This window comes from Pan paniscus, chromosome X (genome assembly GCF_029289425.2).
Source record: "Pan paniscus chromosome X, NHGRI_mPanPan1-v2.0_pri, whole genome shotgun sequence".
Taxonomy (NCBI): domain Eukaryota; kingdom Metazoa; phylum Chordata; class Mammalia; order Primates; family Hominidae; genus Pan; species Pan paniscus.
Window position 1 is genome coordinate 67,920,684 of NC_073272.2, and position 19,930 is coordinate 67,940,613.

The following is a 19,930-nucleotide window of genomic DNA, read 5'->3' on the forward strand; positions in this document are numbered from 1 at the left end:
AATTGCTTCAAAGAGAATAAATACCTAGGAATCCAACTTACAAGGGACATGAAGGACCTCTTCAAGGAGAACTAGAAACCACTGCTCAATGAAATCAAAGAGAATACAAATAAATGGAAGAACATTCCATCCTCATGGGTAGGAAGAATCAATATCATGAAAATGGCCATACTGCTCAAGGTAATTTATAGATTCAATGCCATCTCCATCAAGCTACCAATGACTTTCTTCGCAGAATTGGAAAAAACTACTTTGAAGTTCATATGGAACCAAAAAAGAGCCCGCATCGCCAAGTCAATCCTAAGCCAAAAGAACAAAGCTGGAGGCATCATGCTACCTGACTTCAAACTATACTACAAGGCTTCAGTAACCAAAACAGCATGGTATTGGTACCAAAACAGAGATATAGACCAATGGAACAGAACAGAGCCCTCAGAAATAAGGCCGCATATCTACAACCATCTGATCTTTGACAAACCTGACAAAAACAACAAATGGGGAAACGATTCCCTATTTAATAAATGGTGCTGGGAAAACTGGCTAGCCATATGTAGAAAGCTGAAACTGGATCCCTTCCTTACACCTTATACAAAAATTAATTCAAGATGGATTAAAGACTTACATGTTAGACCTAAAACCATAAAAACCCTGGAAGAAAACTTAGGCAATACCATTCAGGACATAGGCATGGGCAAGGACTTCATGTCTAAAACACCAAAAGCAATGGCAACAAAAGACAAAATTGACAAATGGGATCTAATTAAACTAAAGAGCTTCTGCACAGCAAAAGAAACTACCATCAGAGCGAACAGGCAACCTACAGAATGGGAGAACATTTTTGCAATCTACTCATCTGACAAAGGGCTAATATCCAGAATCTACAATGAACTCAAACAAATTTACAAGAAAAAAACAAACAACCCCATGAAAAAGTGAACGAAGGATATGAGCAGACACTTCTCAAAAGAAGACACTTATGCAGCCAAAAGACACATGAAAAAATGCTCATCATCACTGGCCATCAGAGAAACGCAAATCAAAACCACAATGAGATACCATCTCACACCAGTTAGAATGGCAATCATTAAAAAGTCAGGAAACAACAGGTGCTGGAGAGGATGTGGAGAAATAGGAACACTTTTACGCTGTTGATGGGACTGTAAACTAGTTCAACCCTTGTGGAAGTCAGTGTGGCAATTCCTCAGGGATCTAGAACTAGAAATACCATTTGACCCAGCCATCCCATTACTGGGTATATACCCAAAGGATTATAAATCATGCTGCTATAAAGACACATGCATATGTATGTTTATTGCGGCACTATTTACAATAGCAAAGACTTGGAACCAACCCAAATGTCCAACAATGACAGACTGGATTAAGAAAATGTGGCACATATACACCATGGAATACTATGCAGCCATAAAAAGGATGAGTTCATGTCCTTTGTAGGGACATGGATGAAGCTGGAAACCATTATTCTCAGCAAACTATCACAAGGACAAAAAACCAAACACCGCATGTTCTCACTCATAGGTGGGAATTGAACAATGAAAACACATGGACACAGGAAGGGGAACATCACGCACTGGGGCCTGTTGTGGGGTGGAAGGAGTGGGGAGGGATAGCATTTTGAGATATACCTAATGTTAAATGACGAGTTACTGGGTGCAGCACACCAACACGGCACATGTATACATATGTAACTAACCTGCACGTTGTGCACATGGACCCTAAAACTTAAAGTATAATAAAAAATAAAAAAAGACAAATGCGAATCAGAACCACAATGAGATACCATCTCACACCAATTAGAATGGCAATCATTAAAAAGTCAGGAAACAACAGGTGCTGGAGAGGATGTGGAGAAATAGGAACACTTTTACACTGTTGGTGGGACTGTAAACTAGTTCAACCATTGTGGAAGACAGTGTGGCGATTCCTCAGGGATCTAGAACTAGAAATACCATTTGACCCAGTCATCCCATTACTGGGTATATACCCAAAGGATTATAAATCGTGCTGCTATAAAGACACATGCACACATATGTTTATTGCGGCACTATTCACAATAGCAAAGACTTGGAACCAACCCAAATGTCCATCAATGATAGACTGGACTAAGAAAATGTGGCACATATACACCATGGAATACTATGTAGCCATAAAAAAGGATGAGTTCATGTCCTTTGTGGGGACATGGATGAAGCTGGAAACCATTATTCTCAGCAAATTATCACAAGGACAAAAAACCAAACACCACATGTTCTCACTCATAGGTGGGAATTGAACAATGAGAACACATGGACACAGGAAGGGGAACATCACACACTGGGGCCTGTTGTGGGGTGGTGGGGGGGAGGGATAGCATTAGGAGATATACCTAATGTAAATGACGAGTTAATGGGTGCAGCACACCAACATGGCACATGTACACATATGTAACAAACCTGCACGTTGTGCACATGTACCCTAGAACTTAAATTATAATAATAATTTTAAAAAAAAGAATCTCAAACTAACAGAAGATCAGATTTGGAATATTTGTCCATTGTTCTTGTTGTCATGAGCCATGAGAAAACTAAGGTTCGGAGAGAAGTGCTGTTTCCTGCAAAGTGAAATGAGCCCTAGACTTACAACCAGAACTCAATTCATATCCAAGCTACTGAGTGACCTTAGAGGCTATACCTCACTGAACTTAGTGTCCCCACCTGTTAATGGGGGATAATAACTTTTGCAAGATTGTTCTGAGGTTCAAATGAGAACTGGATATGTATGAGTAAGGGCCTAATATAGCACCTATCACAACCAGTGAACTCACAAAGCCAGCTAGCAGCAGTGCTGGGTATACCAGGCTAAGTCCAATCAGGAGATAGAAAACCTTACAAATAATTGACATATAAGAAAACTCTATATGGTACTCTAAGTTTAAGGAAAAGTACTCAAATAAGGAGAAATTTTAATGGGGTTCAGACCTGACTTGAAAAGGAGTAATTTGGTGGGGCGTGGTAGCTCACGCCTGTAATTCTAACACTTTGGGAGGCCAAGGCAGGAGGACTGCTTGAGCTCAGGCATTCGAGACCAGTCTGGGCAACATGGCGAAACCCCATCTCTACAGAAATTACAAAAAAAAAAAAAAAAATTAGCTAGGCATGGTGGTATGTGCTTGTAGTCCCAGCAACTTGAGAGGCTGAGGTGAGAGGATCACCTGAGCCCAGGGAGGTTGAGGCTGAAGTGAGCCATGATTCTGCCACTGCACCTCAGTATGGGTGACAGAGTGAGACCCACCCTGTCTCACAAAAAAAGAAAAGGAGTAATTTAACACACTGGATAGCAGAATGTTTGCTGATTTGGCCCGGTGGTTCATAGTTACTATGTAAGCAGGAGGCAACTCACCAGATTACAAAAAAGCAGGCCAACAGTGACCAGTGGAGAAGGTATAAAGAGAAGGTGGGAAAACTCAGTTGCAGGTGAGCTCAACGGGGCCAGCCTTGTTTGGTGAGAACCTCCTAGGGTGCAAGCTCAATGTATGAGGGCCCTGCAGAGAGGGTAATAGCTCCATGATAACTCTTCAGCCAGCAAGTGGGCCATGTGGGGTAGGGGGTCTACAGAAGGAAGCTGAGGGACAGCATGGTCATGAAGGCTTCAAGGAGATTGAGGCACCATGTGTCTGGGTGGGTGGCTGGGTCAGAGTTCCATCAGCTGTCCTCCCCACCCTGCCCCACCCCCGCCTCAGCTGGAAACTTCAAGAGATCCCCCTCCTCCTGCAACGTCCCTCCAGCTCCCTCTACTGAGAAAGTTTAAGAGTGTGCTCACTATAAAGGAAAGATGCTTAAAGAAAATCTGTCCATTATCACAGGGCAGGTATTGAGAGGCTTGGAACTGATTGGCAATAAATTGATAACACACAGGGGTAGCCTATAAGCTTCATTTTGACTATTGGAATTCTAGATAGTTTATTGGAGACATGACTCATACTAAGTTGGTCTTCTTTGTAGATATGCAGGTTGGCCTTACTGGTAAAGAAGTATGAAAAAAGATAGATACATATTTAACCTTTCTGAGACTCACTTTCTTCATTGAGACAATGGATATTAAAAATCCTACCTCACAGGTTTGCTGTGAGAATTAAGGAAGAAAGCATATGTAAAACCCTCAGTGCAGGCATGGGCCATAGGAAGTGCAGTCATGCACCACAAAACAATGTTTTAGTAAACAATGAACCGCATATACAATGACAGTCCTATAAGATTATAATACAGTATTTTTATATGTATGCTTTATATGTTTAGATAAACAAATACTTACCATTGGGTTATAACTGCCTATATTATTCAGTACAGTTAACACCCGTACAAGTTTGTAGCCTAGGAACAATAGGCTATACCATATAGCCTAGTTGTGTATTAGACTAGACCATCGAGGTTTGTGTTAAGCACACTCCTATGAAGTTCACACAACCATGAAAACATGTAATGATGCATTTCTCAGAACAACATTAGGCGACGCATGACTGCACATAACACAAATTCATTTCCATTTGCTCAGATAATATGAGGGCAACCATGGTAGCATATCCTTACTTTCCTAGTGTTATTCTTATAAAGGAATGAAAGTAAATCAAATTGTTTCACAAGTGGTTAAGTATTTTTATCCTCAGTTGTAATTTTAAATATACTTCTATTCTTCAATCATATCCTCTCCCAACTAAGTATTGATGTTAATGAGACTCCAGTGAAACAAGTATTGCTGGGCTATGAGGGGAACTCACTTTGCTTGAACACCAGTCATTTCTAACAATGCCCATGTCAATCTGATGATAGCAGGTAGTGGGAGCTCAACCACTAATTTGCTCTTTCTTCTCAAAATCTGGTACTTTCATGGCCAGGCATGGTGGCTCATGCCTGTAATACCAGCACTTTGGGAGGCTGAGTTGGCAAGAAAGTGTCTTTTAAAGAAAGAAAAACTTGCTGTTTTCAAATTCTTGATCCAAACTGATTGTCATGATATTCCAAATAATATCTACTGGTTGGTATGCTCTTAGTCCTAAGAAAACTAGATGCTTGGACAAGATGCTGTATTTTAGCCCTGGTAGAAGAAACTACCTTTGCTACATGGTGGATACACATTGAGAGCTCATGAAACAGACCTACACCTAGCTGAAAAGATTAAAAATGAAAATTATTAACATCCCTTCAACAGACATTGGAGAATCACAGACATCCATGTGATGGTCAAGCTGAAAAGAATGAAATTATCTGGCACTCAGTATTGTCCAACGGAACTTTGCACAATGATGGAAATGTATTTTATCTGCACTGTCCAACACAGTAGCTACTAGACAGAAGTGACTGCTGAGCACTTGAAATGTGGCTAGAAAGAATGAGGAGCTGAGTTGTTAATTTAATTTTATTTAAATAGATAGTAGTTACCATAATAGACAGCAAAGATCTAGACAGCATAGCTTAATGTAAAGAGTAGGGAACGTAAAGCTAAAAAGACCTTTAGGTCTAAATCCAGGCCACTATCACTTACTAACCACATCAGTCTGTTCTAGCACTGCTATAAAGAAATACCTGAGACTGGGTAATTTATAAAGAAAAGAGATTTAATGGGCTCACAGTTCTGCAAGCTGTACAGGAAGTACAGCAGCTTCTCCTTTGGTGAAGTCTCAGGAAACAAAACCATGGCAGAAGGTGAAAGGAAAGCAGGTACATCTTACATGGCCAGAGCAGGAGCAAGAAGTGGGGGAGTTGCTACATACTTTCAAACAACCAGATGTGATGAGAATTCACTCACCACTAGGAGAACAGCATCGAGGGGATAGTACTGAACCATTCATGAAGGATCCACCCCCATGATGCAATCACCTCCCACTGGGCCCCACCTCCAACACTGGGAATTACAACTGAACATGAAATTTAGGTGGGGACACAGATCCAAACTATATCACCAGCTATATAACTTTGGTCATGTTATTTATCTTGTCCAAGGCTCAGTTACCTCATTTGTGAAATGGGGAAAATGCCAGAAGCACACAAAGTCCTTGTGATTAAAGAATGAACGTAAAGCACCTAGCCTAGTGCTCAATATAGCAGGCAGTTGATACATGATAGCTAGCTAGTTTTCCAGACAAAACAACAAAAACACCAAAAGGAGAAGAAACTTATGCACAGATACAGAGCCTGTTGGCCACAAAGTCAGAGACCAATTCTAGATTTTCTTACTTTCTTTCGTGATCATTTTCTCATAGAAACTAATCACCCACCTCCCCACCCCCTTTGTCATGTTAGCTGAGGCTACTATAACAGAATGCCATAGACAGGGTGACATAAACAACAAACATTTATTTTGCACAGTTTAGGAGGCTGACTAGGCCAAGAGCAAAGCACCAGCAGATTGGTGCATATCTTTGTAAAGTGAAGAGTAGTAGCCCATACAACTATTCGATTGCTATTTAAAAAAATCTTATGCATATACAGAAAATGTACCTTGGTGAAGCCTATTTGTTCCTTCCGGAAATTTTCCAAGGGTTTAATCAGCAAATCACTAGCATTGTGTACCTAGACAAAAAGGAAAAACAAACAAAACAATTTCTAGGTTAACAAGGTTCAGATACAAGATTCCTTGTTACTACGACATTTTCATTTATATACCAACCTGCAAAATGTTAACTGGTTTGCTGATTTGTTGGGTTTTGTTACTGTTTGTTTCTATATTGTTTCTGAAAAATCAAATGCATTGAGAAGAAATGGGAGAAAGAATAAGAGGGGCATTTCTCTGTAACTTTAATGATAGTCTGACCTGAGTTTTTAATCGATAAATATCTGAAGTGATGTCCAGCAGAGGACACAGGAGACCTGAAGGACAGGTGAAAAAGAGAAGAGAAAGAGAATGGCAAATACAAGAAAAGGACAATTGCAGCAAGTGCAAATCATTTCATCAGAGGCAAATGAGTGTGCAGTGATAGCATTAGGATAAAACATTTACAGTCCTGCCTGTGCCATAAAACCAGAACATTTCCTTCAGAATATGGAGTGCATTACAGCATCACAGAAAACACTAGACTAGGCTTTCAAATTACCTAAATATAAATGCTCAGAAGCTAATAGGAATGGCCTGTTCAGGGACTATTAATATTGGCAATAATAAATATGTTCTGGAGATATGAAAACATCAAAATCAAAGAAGACCCCTTGTTCTTTGGGCAGGTAAAGGTATACAAAGCTTTTTCTTCATATAAACCTCTTATGAGATTGTGTATGTTCAAGGCAACAAGTGGGGTTTGTGCCTCCATGGTGAGAGTTAGAATCACTAAAATGGAAGACCCTAGAGAAGGCATCTAAAGGGCTGCATTTTGGGAATCATTGCATTAATTTTTATTAATTACAAGACAGAAAACTAAAAGACAAGTTTCCTTGTCATATGAGACATAGGTGTCAGTAAGACAAGATATATCTTCATAACAAAAATAGACAACAGAGGAAAAAGCCAGTTTTGACAAGATCTGAGTTCTCCAATCTAAGAAGCAATTTTTAACCTACCTCCCCAAAAGTGTGGAAAGTTGTGGGGCATTAATGCATAGGTTATACGTGTCTTTCAGGTAATTTGGGCCTCTTGTTCTGTGTATAGGTGTGATTCAAGGTTCAACTAAATGGGCAAACTCCTAAAATGGCACTGCCAGCCTTTGTATGAGAACATCCTGGTGAACCCTGACATTCTGATCTACTGCAGCTCCTAATGCTATCATCCAGGACAGCCAGCACCCAGCAAAAAAAAATATAAAACTAGGCAAGAAAAAAAATGTTTTCCTTGAGAACAGAGTCATTCTCTATGTCTCCTGATCACCAGTGCTTTTATAGTTGGCTTTCTAAAACTTGTTTGCTACAAGCCTAGACTTAAAAAATCATGAAACCCTTCCCAAAGTTTGCTGATTTTTACAAAATCAGACCTCTTGCCTGCTAACATTTCCAGACCCTGTCTGATTCTCATCACATCTCTTCTCTTCTACTGGATCTATGAAACCCCATTGAGTCCTAATCGTACTATAACCTACCTCCCAGTACAACACTTAACATTCTCTTTATCTCTGAGTGTGCTCATTTGCCAAAGGCAGGAAAGTCTATAAATTCCACCCTGCAAGAGCCCCTAGTAAAGACTTCTCTATGCAGGTCTGATTCATAGAAAGATTCATTTTGGTTGCTTAGGAAATCAAAGCTCCACTAACAATTATGGTATCAAAAAAAATTACACCAGTGACTCTCCTTAATTGAAAATAAGACTTCTTCTACTAAAAATACCCACAAATTAAGTTATTGGTGTCATAGGCCCAGTACAGAAAGTCATTTTTCTCCTTTACTATTGTGGAAGCTTTAAAACATGGCCACAAACTCTGACATACCTTCCATTGAGAGGTGAGGTCTATGTCCCCTCTACCTTGAATGTGAGTGGGCTTGTTAATATTTTGAACAAATAGAGTACTCCAGAAGTAACACTCTGTGACATTTGAAGCTAGGTCATAAAAGGCCAGCACCAGTTCTCTCCCAGTTCTCTTGGAATACTCCCACTAGGAGCCTTGAGACAGTACATAAGAAGTTTAATTACCCTGAGATTACCAAACAGAAGAGGCCAAATTCTAGTCAATGTCTCATACCAGCTGAATCCGCCCTTCCTGCCATCCCCACTGGAAGGTGCCAAACATTAGGAAAACCATTTTGGACCCTCCATATCAACTCATCTGCCAGGTAAATGCCATCATTTGGAGCAGAAGAATCGCCCAGCTGACCCGTCTGAATGCCTAACCCACAAAATAATTACAAATAATTAGTTTTAGTTTAAGCCAGTAATCTGCAACCTTTTTGGCACCAGGGACCAGAATCATGGAAGACAATTTTTCAATGGACCCAGGGTAGGGGGAGGTGGAGATGGTTTCAGGATGAAACTATTCAACCTCAGATCATCAGGCATTAGATTGTCATAAACAGCATGCAACCTAGATCCTGCATGCCCAGTTCACAACAGGGTTTGCTCCTATGAGAATCTAATGCTGCCACTGATCTGATAGCAGGCAGAGCTCAAGCAGTAATGCTCCCTATCCTGCTGCTCACCTCCTGCTGTGTGGCCAGGCTCCTAACAGGCCATAGACTGGTGCCCTGCAGCCTAGGGGTTGGGGACCCTGGTTTCAGCCACTAATATTAGAAAAAGTTGTTATGAAGCAATAGATAATTAGAAAGACAATTTGCAGTTTAAAAAAATGTAATACGGGCCAGGTGCAGTGGCTCACACCTGTAATCCTAGTACTTTGGGAAGCCGAGGCGGGTGAATCACCTAAGGTCAGGGGTTCGAGACCAGCCTGGTCAAAATGGTGAAACCCCATCTCTGCTACAAATACAAAAAACTAGCCAGGCGAGGTGGCACATGCCTGTAATCCCAGCTACTCGGGAGGCTGAGGCAGGAGAATCACTTGAACCCAGGAGGCGGAGGTTGCAGTGAGCCAAGACTGTGCCACTGCTCTCCAGCCTGGGTGACAGAGTAAGACTCAGTCTCAAAAACAAATAAATAAATAAATAAATGTAATACCTAAGAAGTGGCCAACTGTGAAACATTGAGGAAGTTTGCCTTTGAATAAGAAGTGTACATACTACTTTCTAAAGCACTGTATGGAGCTGGGCCCTTGCATATTCAGGAACCCCCAGGATGGCAGAGTTGCTGGCTTTTCATGCTCCAAAGGGGATTGTCCTGCATAAGCAAGTGTGTCAGCAACTTCTCACACAGGGTCCATAAGGCCACTGACTTTTACATGTTTGACCCCAGTTCAGTCTGAAAAATAGTCCATGGTCTACTAGAATTGCAGGACATCATTTTCCCTTAATCACTTTGGCAACACTGCTCCCAGTCTCCTACAGCACAAACAGATACTCTGAATCTTTTCCTCTCTATGACACTCATTGGTTATTATACTATTTTCTTGTCAGAATAGAGACTTAGGAATGTAGAAAAAAGTCACATTGAGGATTTCCTCTTTTTTCTTTTTCACTCTATTTTATTCTTAAACCCCTTAGAACTCTAGCAATGACTCCCCTTTGAAGTAAATTTGGCCTTTAATCTCTTTTCTAATCACTGCATTCATTGTGTGAGCTCACTGGGGACAAAAACTCCCACCTGCTACCTCAGGTAGAATCTTCACCATAAGGAGTGACATCCTAAACTCATTAGTGAGTTTCTATCATCAGAATCCTATTGAATAAAGGCCAAAGTAACATTGAACAAGGTGTTGAGCAGAATAGAGATGATATTCAGTCCAGTATTGCAGGACTGCTCAGGAATCTTTGATGGTAAATGAAATATCAAAAGAGAGCACTGGGCCAGGCGCAGTGGCTTGCGCCTGTAATCCCAGCACTTTGGGAGGCCAAGGCGGGTGGATCAGCTGAGGCCAGGAGTTCCAGGCTAGCCTGGCCAACATGGCAAAACCCCATCTCTACTAAAAATACAAAAATTAGCTGGGCATGGTGGTGGGTGCCTGTAGTCCCAGCTACTCAGGAGGCTGAGGCAGGAGAATCACTTGAACCCAGGAGGCGGAGGCTGCAGTGAGCCGAAATCACGCCACTGCACTCCAGCCTGGGCAACAGAGGGAGACTCCGTCACAAAAAATAAAATTAAATTTTTTTTTTTTTTAAAAAGAGCACTAAAGACAGGCTGAAATATTATGGGGGCCTCTTTAGGTCACTTTTGGCAGTCTTCAAAAACAGACCTTGCACATTGCCAACAGAGGCCCCTTCAGAGTCAGAAAGGAATCTAGGCAAGCTTCATAATCATATAAGAAGTGTGCAATTCAGACTTTTCAAGGCCCTCCCCCGCTCTTTTTTTTTTTTTTTTTTTTTTTGGCAGGGCCTTACTCACCCAGGCTGTAGTACAGTGGCATGATCATGGCTCACTGCAGCCTTGACCTCCTCAGGTTCAGGTGATCCTCCCACCTCAGCCTCCCGAGTAGCTGGGACTACAGATGCACGATAACGCCCAGCTAATTTTTGTATTTTTAGTAGAGACGAGGTTTCACCATGTTGACCAGGCTGCTCTTGAACTCCTGGCCTCAAGCGATCTGCCTGCCTCAGCCTCCCAAAGAGCTATGATTAAAAGCGTGAGCCACCACACCCAGCCCCAACAGTATACTTTTGAGAACATCACAGGGATGCCCTTCCTCACTTCTTCCCATCATAATTCCTTCCCCAATTTATATTCATTTATGGAGATGACCAGACACAGGCAATTTCCATGCTTGAGCGCTGTGAACTTTCTTACTGTTATTCTAAAGCTTACTTTGGACTCTTCTTTTACAAAGGATAAAATGCAATATAAGACCCACTAAATTATCCAGACTGGGGTAGAGAGGTCCCTTTTGCTACAAAGCCAGGAAATGGAAAAGTTATAATCAAGCAATGAATTCCTGGCATGGGGTGAAAGACACTCATTAAGCCTAACCATCTCAGCATTCCTGGAATTAAGTGGGAAATAGGGAGCAAACACTCAATATACGATTGAAAAGTTGTTGGGACAAAACGGCACAACATAATTAAAGACAGAAGAAAATGAGTCAGTCATGTGGCAAAGTATCAGCAGGAAGGGTGAGAAAAACAACATCTCAAAAGATGAATACTACTTCAATATGTGAGGGCTTTGTTATTGGGTAAATAAAAGAGATGGAGAAACAACTAGGGCTAAAGAGAAGTACAGCTGAGCTTTCTAGTGCTATCTGAATGAAATGGGGGCAAATGCCTTTGAAAACAACATAGGCAGCAGTCCACAAACCCTGTGGGCAGAGAAGAACATTTAGTAGACTGTGTATTAGCAAGGGGGCCATCTAAGAGGGTCCAGGGAAACCACACATATTGGTCTCTTCTTAGTACATTTAAAAGCAAATATTTTAAACTAAGAAAATTCCCAAATCATATTTCCACAAGCAGAATCTTGTGAGTAACTAAAGATAACTAAAAACCATGCTTACATAATCAGTATTTTCCCCTTATAAAACACGTCCATGTTTACTATGTTATTTGGAGCACTTTAAACAACCATAAGAGATGGGGATTATTTTCCTCACTCTACAAATAAGAAAAAGGAGCCCAGAAAAATGAAGTAGTAAACCTGAAGTCAACAAGTTAGTGTCAGATCCAGAATTAGAGCCTTAATTCTCTAATTCCCCTACCTCCAAGTCCTGCCTTCAATCCTACTTCTCTGGGAGTCTAGATTCTATGAGCAGTATTTTGAGAAGTCAGTACCACACTGTTGAAAGGAAAGGGATTTTATAGGTAAATTAGTTCTGGCTGTTGGAATAAATAGCTTTAACAAAACTGAGAAGCCCATAAAAAGTCATCTGATGGAGAAAAGTAAAACAGAATTCCCATCCTACCATCATGCCCCTAATAAAAATGAATATTGATCAACGCATACATTTCAACATTTAAGTCCCCAATAAGTCTGGGATGGGTACAAGGACCAGTATTTCCAATAATTTTCTGCTGGTGCTGGTCATGATGGTACTGCCGGTCTAAGGACCACACAAAAAGATTATTTTTAGGCTGTTAAAATAATTAGACTTCATAAAAATGAAACACTTAAGTAGAAATCTAGCAAAATACATAAAATATCTATATAAGGAAACTACAAAACTCTGATGAAAGAAATCAAAAAAGATATAAATAAATGGAGAGATAACCCACGTTTATAATTAGGAAAAGTCAATATTTTTAAGATATCAGTTTTTCCCTGGTAGCTTAAAAGCAAATCCTAATCAAAATCAAAAAGATATCTCTAGGATCTTAAAAGCAATCCCAATCAAAATCCCAGCAAGTTATTTTGTGGATATGAACAAACTGATTCTTAAGCTTATACCTGACTTCAATGCTTTTTACTACAGTGCAATTACTACCACGCTAAAGTAATGAAGATAGTGTGGTATTTGTGAAAGAATAGATAAATAGATCAATGCAACAGAAATAGAGAGCCCAGATACAGACCCATATAAATATAGTCAAGTGATCTTTGATAAAGGACAAAAGGTAATTCAAGGAGAAAGAATAGTATTTTCAAAAAATAGTGTTGGAGCAACTGGATATCCACATGCAAAACAGTGAATCTAGACACAGACTTTATATCCTTCATAAAAATTAATTCAAAATGAATCATTGACCTAAATGTAAAACAAAAAGCTATAAAATTCCAAAAATATAACATAGGAGAAAATCTGGGTGACCTTGGATTTGGAAAAGACTTTTTAGATATAACACCAAAAGTATGATCCATTAAAGCAAAAATGTGTAAGTTGGACTTCATTAAAATTAAAAACCTATGCAATGCAAAAGAGACTATTAAGAAAATAAAAAGACAAGCCACAGACGAGGAGAAAATCTTTGCAAATGCCTATTGGATAAAGGTCTGGAATCTAAAATATACAAAGAACTCTTAAAACTTAACAAAAGAAAATCAATTTAATAATAGGCAAAAGAACTGAACAAATACCTCACCAGAAAGGATATACCGATGGCAGTTAAGCATATGGAAAGATGCTCTGCATAATATGTAATTAGGGAGTTGCAAATTACAACAGTAATGAGATACCACTACACATCCATGAGAATGGCTAAAATCCAGAACACTGACAACAGCAAATGCTGGTAAGAACATGGAGCTGGCGAGGACATGGAGCAATAGGATCTCTGATTCATTGCTGGTTATGCGAAATGGCACAGCTATTTTGGAAGTTGGTTGGCAATTTCTTACAAAATTAAACATACCCTGACAATTTACACTCCAGCAATTACACTCCTTATTATTTAACCAAATCAGTTGGAAATTTGTATCAACACAAAAACCTACATACAACTGTTTATAATAGTTTTCCTTATAATTGCCAAAATAACCAAGATGTCCCTCAGTAGGTGAGTGGATAAACTGTGGTAAATCATACCATGGGATATTATTTAATGACAAAAATAAATGACAGGAAAATAAAATGCATATTGCTAAGTCAAATACGCCAATCTGAAATGGCTACATACTGTTTGATATCTACTATAAACATTCTGGAAAAGGCAAAACACAATAAAAAGAAAGATCAGTGGTTGTCAGGGTTTCAGGACTGGAGAAGGAAGAGAAGGATGAATAGATTGGACAAAAGAAATGTTCACGGCCATGAATCTATTCTGTATGGTGACACTGTAATGGTGGATACATGTCATTATATATTTGTCAAATCCATAAAATGTACAATACCAAGAGTAAATCCTAATGTAAACTATGAACTTTAGTTAATAATATTGTTTCAATATTGGCTCATCAATTATAACAAATGTATCACATTCACATGATGTTTAATAATAGGGAAAACTGAATGGGAGAGAGAAAGGTGGTATATGAGTTCTATCTTTATTTTCTACTGATTTTCTCTATAAAAGTAAAACTACTCTACAAATTAAAGATTAACAAATGGATAATTTGGCTAAAAACACTAAAGACCTCAATTTCTGTCAACATGTTCAAAGGCCCAGTTTAATATCCACTGAAATTATTTTTCACTGAAATGAATACAGATGGGATTTGCACGTTAATTTCCCTCTATCTAATGCCAAACTCTCAGGGTGGAAGCTTGAGACATAATAACCAGATCTATTACCTAACTATTTTTACAGCACCAAGAAGCTATCTGACAGAAATCAAAATAGTATAGGATCAATCCAAGCATAAAGGAAAGGAAAAATCCCCTATATCACCCATGAACTCAGCTTCAGTGACAGTGTTAGTGACTTACCATCATCATCCTCTCATTTTCTACCTCGTTGAGCAATTCAGCAAATTCCTTGAAGGATTCAGCTGGAAGGAGAGAATCAAATGTAAAACAAATTAATCATGGTGCTTGATAGACAAATGGATAGAGATCTGTGCAACAGGAAGTAGGGACCAGTGCCCTATGCCCACATGGCCACTAGAGGAAGGTGTCAAATCGGAGGACAAAGCAGGTGTTCAGCACCTGTTGAATGTTTCTTTTCTTTTCTTTCCTCTTTTATCAATCCCCATACACTTTAATATTTTATTTAATCCTTACAGCCACTCAGGAGTAGCTAGAATTTCTCTTATTTCATAGACAAGCTAAAAGATTAGGGAAGGGGCAAGAGGTTTGCTGTGTAATTAATTGGCAGCTATGGAACCCTGAAACGAGTTTGGATCCCTGTTCCACTACTGACCAACCAGAGACCATTGCTGTAAGAACTAAATTGGATGGTAAATGTAGTGTCAACACAAAGTAAATAATAAACATTACCCTTTCCACCCTCCCAAACTTTCTACTCTTCTAGTGCCAATTGTGCCACTTACTGGCAGGATGACTGGGCAAATCACTTCCTTTCTCAGAAATTCAATGTCTTTATATACAAAAAAAAAGTAAGTTAAGCTAAATAGTCTTTAGTGCCTATTCAAATTCCTCAACTTCTCTCCAGAAGCAGGAAGTATATTCTCGACTGGCATCTGAATGAAAGCCTGGAAAAACAAATTTGTCTATACTAATATTTTTAATCAAAAATTGAGTTTCCTCCTTAAAACAACTGAACAAGTCCAGCATTCCTGGTGTCAAGGAAATGAATTTAGGGGTCAACACAGGATGCAAGGCAATGACATTTCTTTCTTCTTCTGAGGATTAAGTTGCTGCAAATACCCAGGGAGATCACCTTTGAAAACACTAAATTCATTCAGAGCTCAACCGTAGCATAGAAAAGATAAACACCATACTCAGAAAGAGTAAATAGGAAAAAATGGAAATGTTTATTGACCTTCTGTCCCCAAATACTTTATGCTAAGAAAAGAGTCAGAGATTTTAATTGGCATTTTTCCAGACACGATCAGTTTACCTCTAAAGGAAATGTGACAAATATCATATTCAAACATTTAAAGGAAAAGACTAAATTTCATGGACATTAAATGTGCCAAGCCTTCTGCTTGAGGGTTTAATTGTGACAATATCTTTATTAGGTGCTTATTATTATCACTGAATTGATATCACCATATAATATAGTTTGGGTATCTATCTCCTCAAAATCTCATGTTGAAATTTGATCCCCAATGTTGGAGGTGAGGTGTGACACACTGACTCCCTTTCTTCTTCTGCCACCACTGGAAGCTTCCTGAGGTGCTCACCAGAAGCAGATGCTGATGCCATGCTTCCTATACAGCCTGCAGAACCATGAGCCAAATAAACCTCTCTTCTTCATAAATCACCTAGCATTGGGTATTCCTTTATGGTGACACAAACGGACTGAGACATAATAAAATGCACCATTTTAAAGTGTACAATTCGGGCTTTTAGTATATTCACAAAGTTGTGCAACTATCACCACTGTACAGTTGCAGAACATTTTCATCACCCCCAAAAGAAACCCAAACCCCATTAGCATTACACCCCATTACCACTTCCTCCCAACACCCAGATAACCACTAATCTATTTTCTATTTCCATGAACTTGCCTACTCTAGACATTTCTCATAAATGGAAACACATGTGACCTCTGAATCTGGTTTATGCAACCATGAACATTTGTGAACAAGTTTTATGTGAATGTACGTACATATGAAAAGTTGGCCCTCCATGTGTGTGAATTTCACATCCCACAAATACTGTATTTTTCTATCCAAATCAAAGAGAAAAAGTCTGCCTGTAACTGGACCTCTACGTTTTGAACCCATATTGTTTGAGGGTCAACTATATTTAGTATTTCCTTATAATCAGTTTTATTTCTCTAGGATTAGTAGTAATGTCCCGTATTTCATTCCTGATTTTAGTAATTGAAGTAGTCTCACGGTCAGTCTAGCTAAGGGTTTGTCAATTTTGTTTAACTTTATGAAGAACAGATGTTTGGTTTCAATGATTGTCTTGTTATTTTGACAAGGTTGCCTTATTATTATATTCTTTTTCTGTTCTCCATTTCATTTATTTCCTCTTTAGTCTTTATTATTTCTTTACTTTTGTTTCTTTAGTTTGCTCTTGTTTTTCAAGTGTCTTAAGTTGGAAAGTTTGGTTATTGATTTGATATCTTTGTTCTTTTTTAACATAGGAATTTGAAGCTACAAATTTCCTTCCAAACACTGTTTTAGCAGCATCCCATAAGATTTAGTATGTTGTGACTGTTTTCATTCGTTTCTATTCTTTCATTTTTCTCTTATTTTTTACAAGATTATCTCTGTTATTTTCTTTCATTAGACTATCATATGGTTAGGCATGTATCTCTAAATTTAACTTGTTGGATGTGCAGATTCATGTTTTTCACCAAATTTGCCAATTTCTTGGCCATTATTTCTTCAAATATTCTTTCTTTCCTGTCTCACTCTCTTCTTCTGAGGTTCTCATTCTGTATATGCTCTTATGCTTGATGATATCCCACAGGTATCTGAGGTTCTGTTCATTTTTCTCAATCATTATTCTTTATTTCCCTCAGATTGAATGATCTCAATTCACTTGTCTTTAAATTTGCTGATCATTTATTTTCCCAGTACAATATGATGCTGAACCCCCAGTAGTAAGTTTTTCATTTCAGTTATTATACTGCAACTTCCAACTGCAAGTTTCAGTTGATTCCTTTAAAAAAAAATCTATCTCTTTATTGATATTGTCTATTTTGTGAGACACTGTTCTCATTCATTTCTTAAGTTCTTTAGACATGGTCTCATTTATTAATTTAAATATATTTAAATAGGTAATTGAAACTCTTTGTCTAGAAAATCTAATGTAAGGGCTTCCTCGGGGACAGGTTCTATTAATTGCTTTTTTTCCCTTGTTCAAGGGTCATATTTTACTATTTCTTTGCATGTCTCATAATTTTTTAAAAGTTAACATTCTAAATAGTGTGGCAACTTTGGAAATCAGAACTCCTCTATTTCCCCAGAGCTTGTTGTTCTTGTGGTTGCTGGTTGTTACATTGGCTTCATGGACTCATTCTATAGTCTGCATTCTTTGTCATATGAAACCACTAAAGTTTCTGGTCAGTAAGCTTACCGGTCAACAAGTGATTGGACAGAGATTTCTTTAAATGGTTTGAACAAATATCTCCAAGCCTTTGCTGAAGGGCTCTCTGTGTATTGTGGGGTGTGCCTTCAACATTCAGCCAGACAGTTTACAACTGTGCCTTAGCCTTCACTCCTCCTTGCAAAGAGCTGAAGGTCAGCCAGAAGTGGGAGATTAGATGTCTCAAGTCTTTCTTCTAGACAGATACAAACGCTGGGTATGTACAAAGCCCCTCTCATGTGCATGACTCCTAGATTTCCAGGAATATCTCACAGCTCTTCAAAGCTCTCCAAGGATAATTCATTCTCCATTTTGTCCTGTTTGGTTTATTGTTCAGCTTCTTATTTGCTACTTTATTCTTTTTGTTGTCTGTGGAAACTGTAGTACTAAACAACTGCCACTGAATGGTTTTAGAAAATGCCCTAGGGGCAGGTGTGGTGGCTCACACCTGTAATCCTAGTACTCTGGGAGGCTCAGGCAGGTGGACTGCTTGAGACCGGAAGTTTGAGACCAGCCTGGCCAACGTGGAGAAACTTGTCTCTACTAAAAATACAAAAATTAGCTGGGCATGGTGGCAGGTGCCTGTAATTCCAGCTACTCAGGAGGCTGAGGCAGGAATATTGCTTGAAATCGGGAGGCAGAGGCTTCAGTAAGCCAAGATGCCACTACTGCACTACAGCCTGGATGAGAGAGAGAGAAAGAGAGAGAGAGAAAGAAGGAAGGAAGGCAGGAAGGAAGGAAAAGAAATTAAGAAAGGAAGAAAGGAAGGAAGGAAGGAGAAAGAAAAAGAAAGGAAGAAAAAAAAGAAAGAGAGAGAGAAAGGAAGGAAGGAAGGAAGAAAGAAAGAAAAGGGAGGGAGGGAGGAGAAGGGGAAGGGAAGGAAGGAAAGAAGGAAGGAGGGAAGGGAAGGGAGAAAAGAAAAGAGAAGAGAAGGGAAGGGGAAAAGAAAGAAGAAAGAAAGGAAGAAGGAAGGAAGGAAAAGAAAAGAAATTAAAAAAAAAACAAAACAAAACAATCACAAGTGGGTTGCAGTGACTCATGCCTTTAATCTCAGAGGCTAAGGCAGGAGGATTGCTTGAGGTCAGGAGTTCTGTCTCAAAAAAAAAAAAATGCACAAAAGAAAGAAAATGCGCTAGTAAAACAACAACAACAACCATTTAAAGAGTAAACTCTGAGTCAACTCAAATAACATAAGCCTTGTGAGTGATATTTCTCAAATTTTGAGTAACTTCACACCCATTCTACCCTCACCCATGGCTGCTAGAATGGTGGTTTGCACACACTGCATGATTATACAGACGTTAGTTTTCAAAGCTACTATGGAACTGCAGAAAGGAATAGGAACATGGCAAATTAAAATGTCATAGAGCTCAGTGTTTTTTCAACTATTCAGCCATTTTTATTTAATAAACATGCACTGTTTTGTTGCAAAATTTTGGTTCATTTTTGGAGTTTTAAAAAAGTTGATTTTGGACATTTCTGCCAGTGTTTTTGCTGCTTTTATGAAAGATCGAATTTTTGGAGGTCATTTTTCAACCATTCCCACCGTGGTAACCTGGTCAGAGCTTCTTGATCCTTACTTTCAATTAACATACAGCTTCAGTAATTGTTAAATCACTTTAAAATTAAGTTGCTGAGTCAAGAAAAACCTCATTGCTGAATATCTGGCCTGAAAAAGCCCTATGAGTACATTTATTGCTTGATCAGAAGACTGCAAATGCCTAGAGAAATATGTGGCACAGGGCAAGAAGCATGTAGCAAAGTCAAGATAGCCTCTTGATTCTAAGATTGTAATCACTTGCTTTCTAAAAAGGTTAAGACTTTTACAGATCATCTATCTTAGTCTAACTATGTCATTTTATTCCTGAGAAAACTGAGGCCCAGAGA

General features: G+C 39.0%; 1 protein-coding gene across 5 annotated transcripts in view; it reads right to left on the reverse strand.

The window, feature by feature from the left end:
• The window catches only part of OPHN1 (oligophrenin 1), a 386,455-nt gene that overhangs the window by 223,787 nt on the left and 142,738 nt on the right, over window positions 1-19,930 (reverse strand). For all 5 annotated transcript variants that reach the window (XM_003816906.6, XM_014343473.4, XM_008970014.4 and 2 more), the window contains exons 4-5: window positions 14,804-14,865; window positions 6,492-6,563 (exon numbers count right to left, since the gene is read on the reverse strand). In XM_003816906.6, coding sequence (XP_003816954.2) covers window positions 6,492-6,563; window positions 14,804-14,865 — 134 coding nt within the window. The remainder of the gene's footprint in view (window positions 1-6,491; window positions 6,564-14,803; window positions 14,866-19,930) is intronic.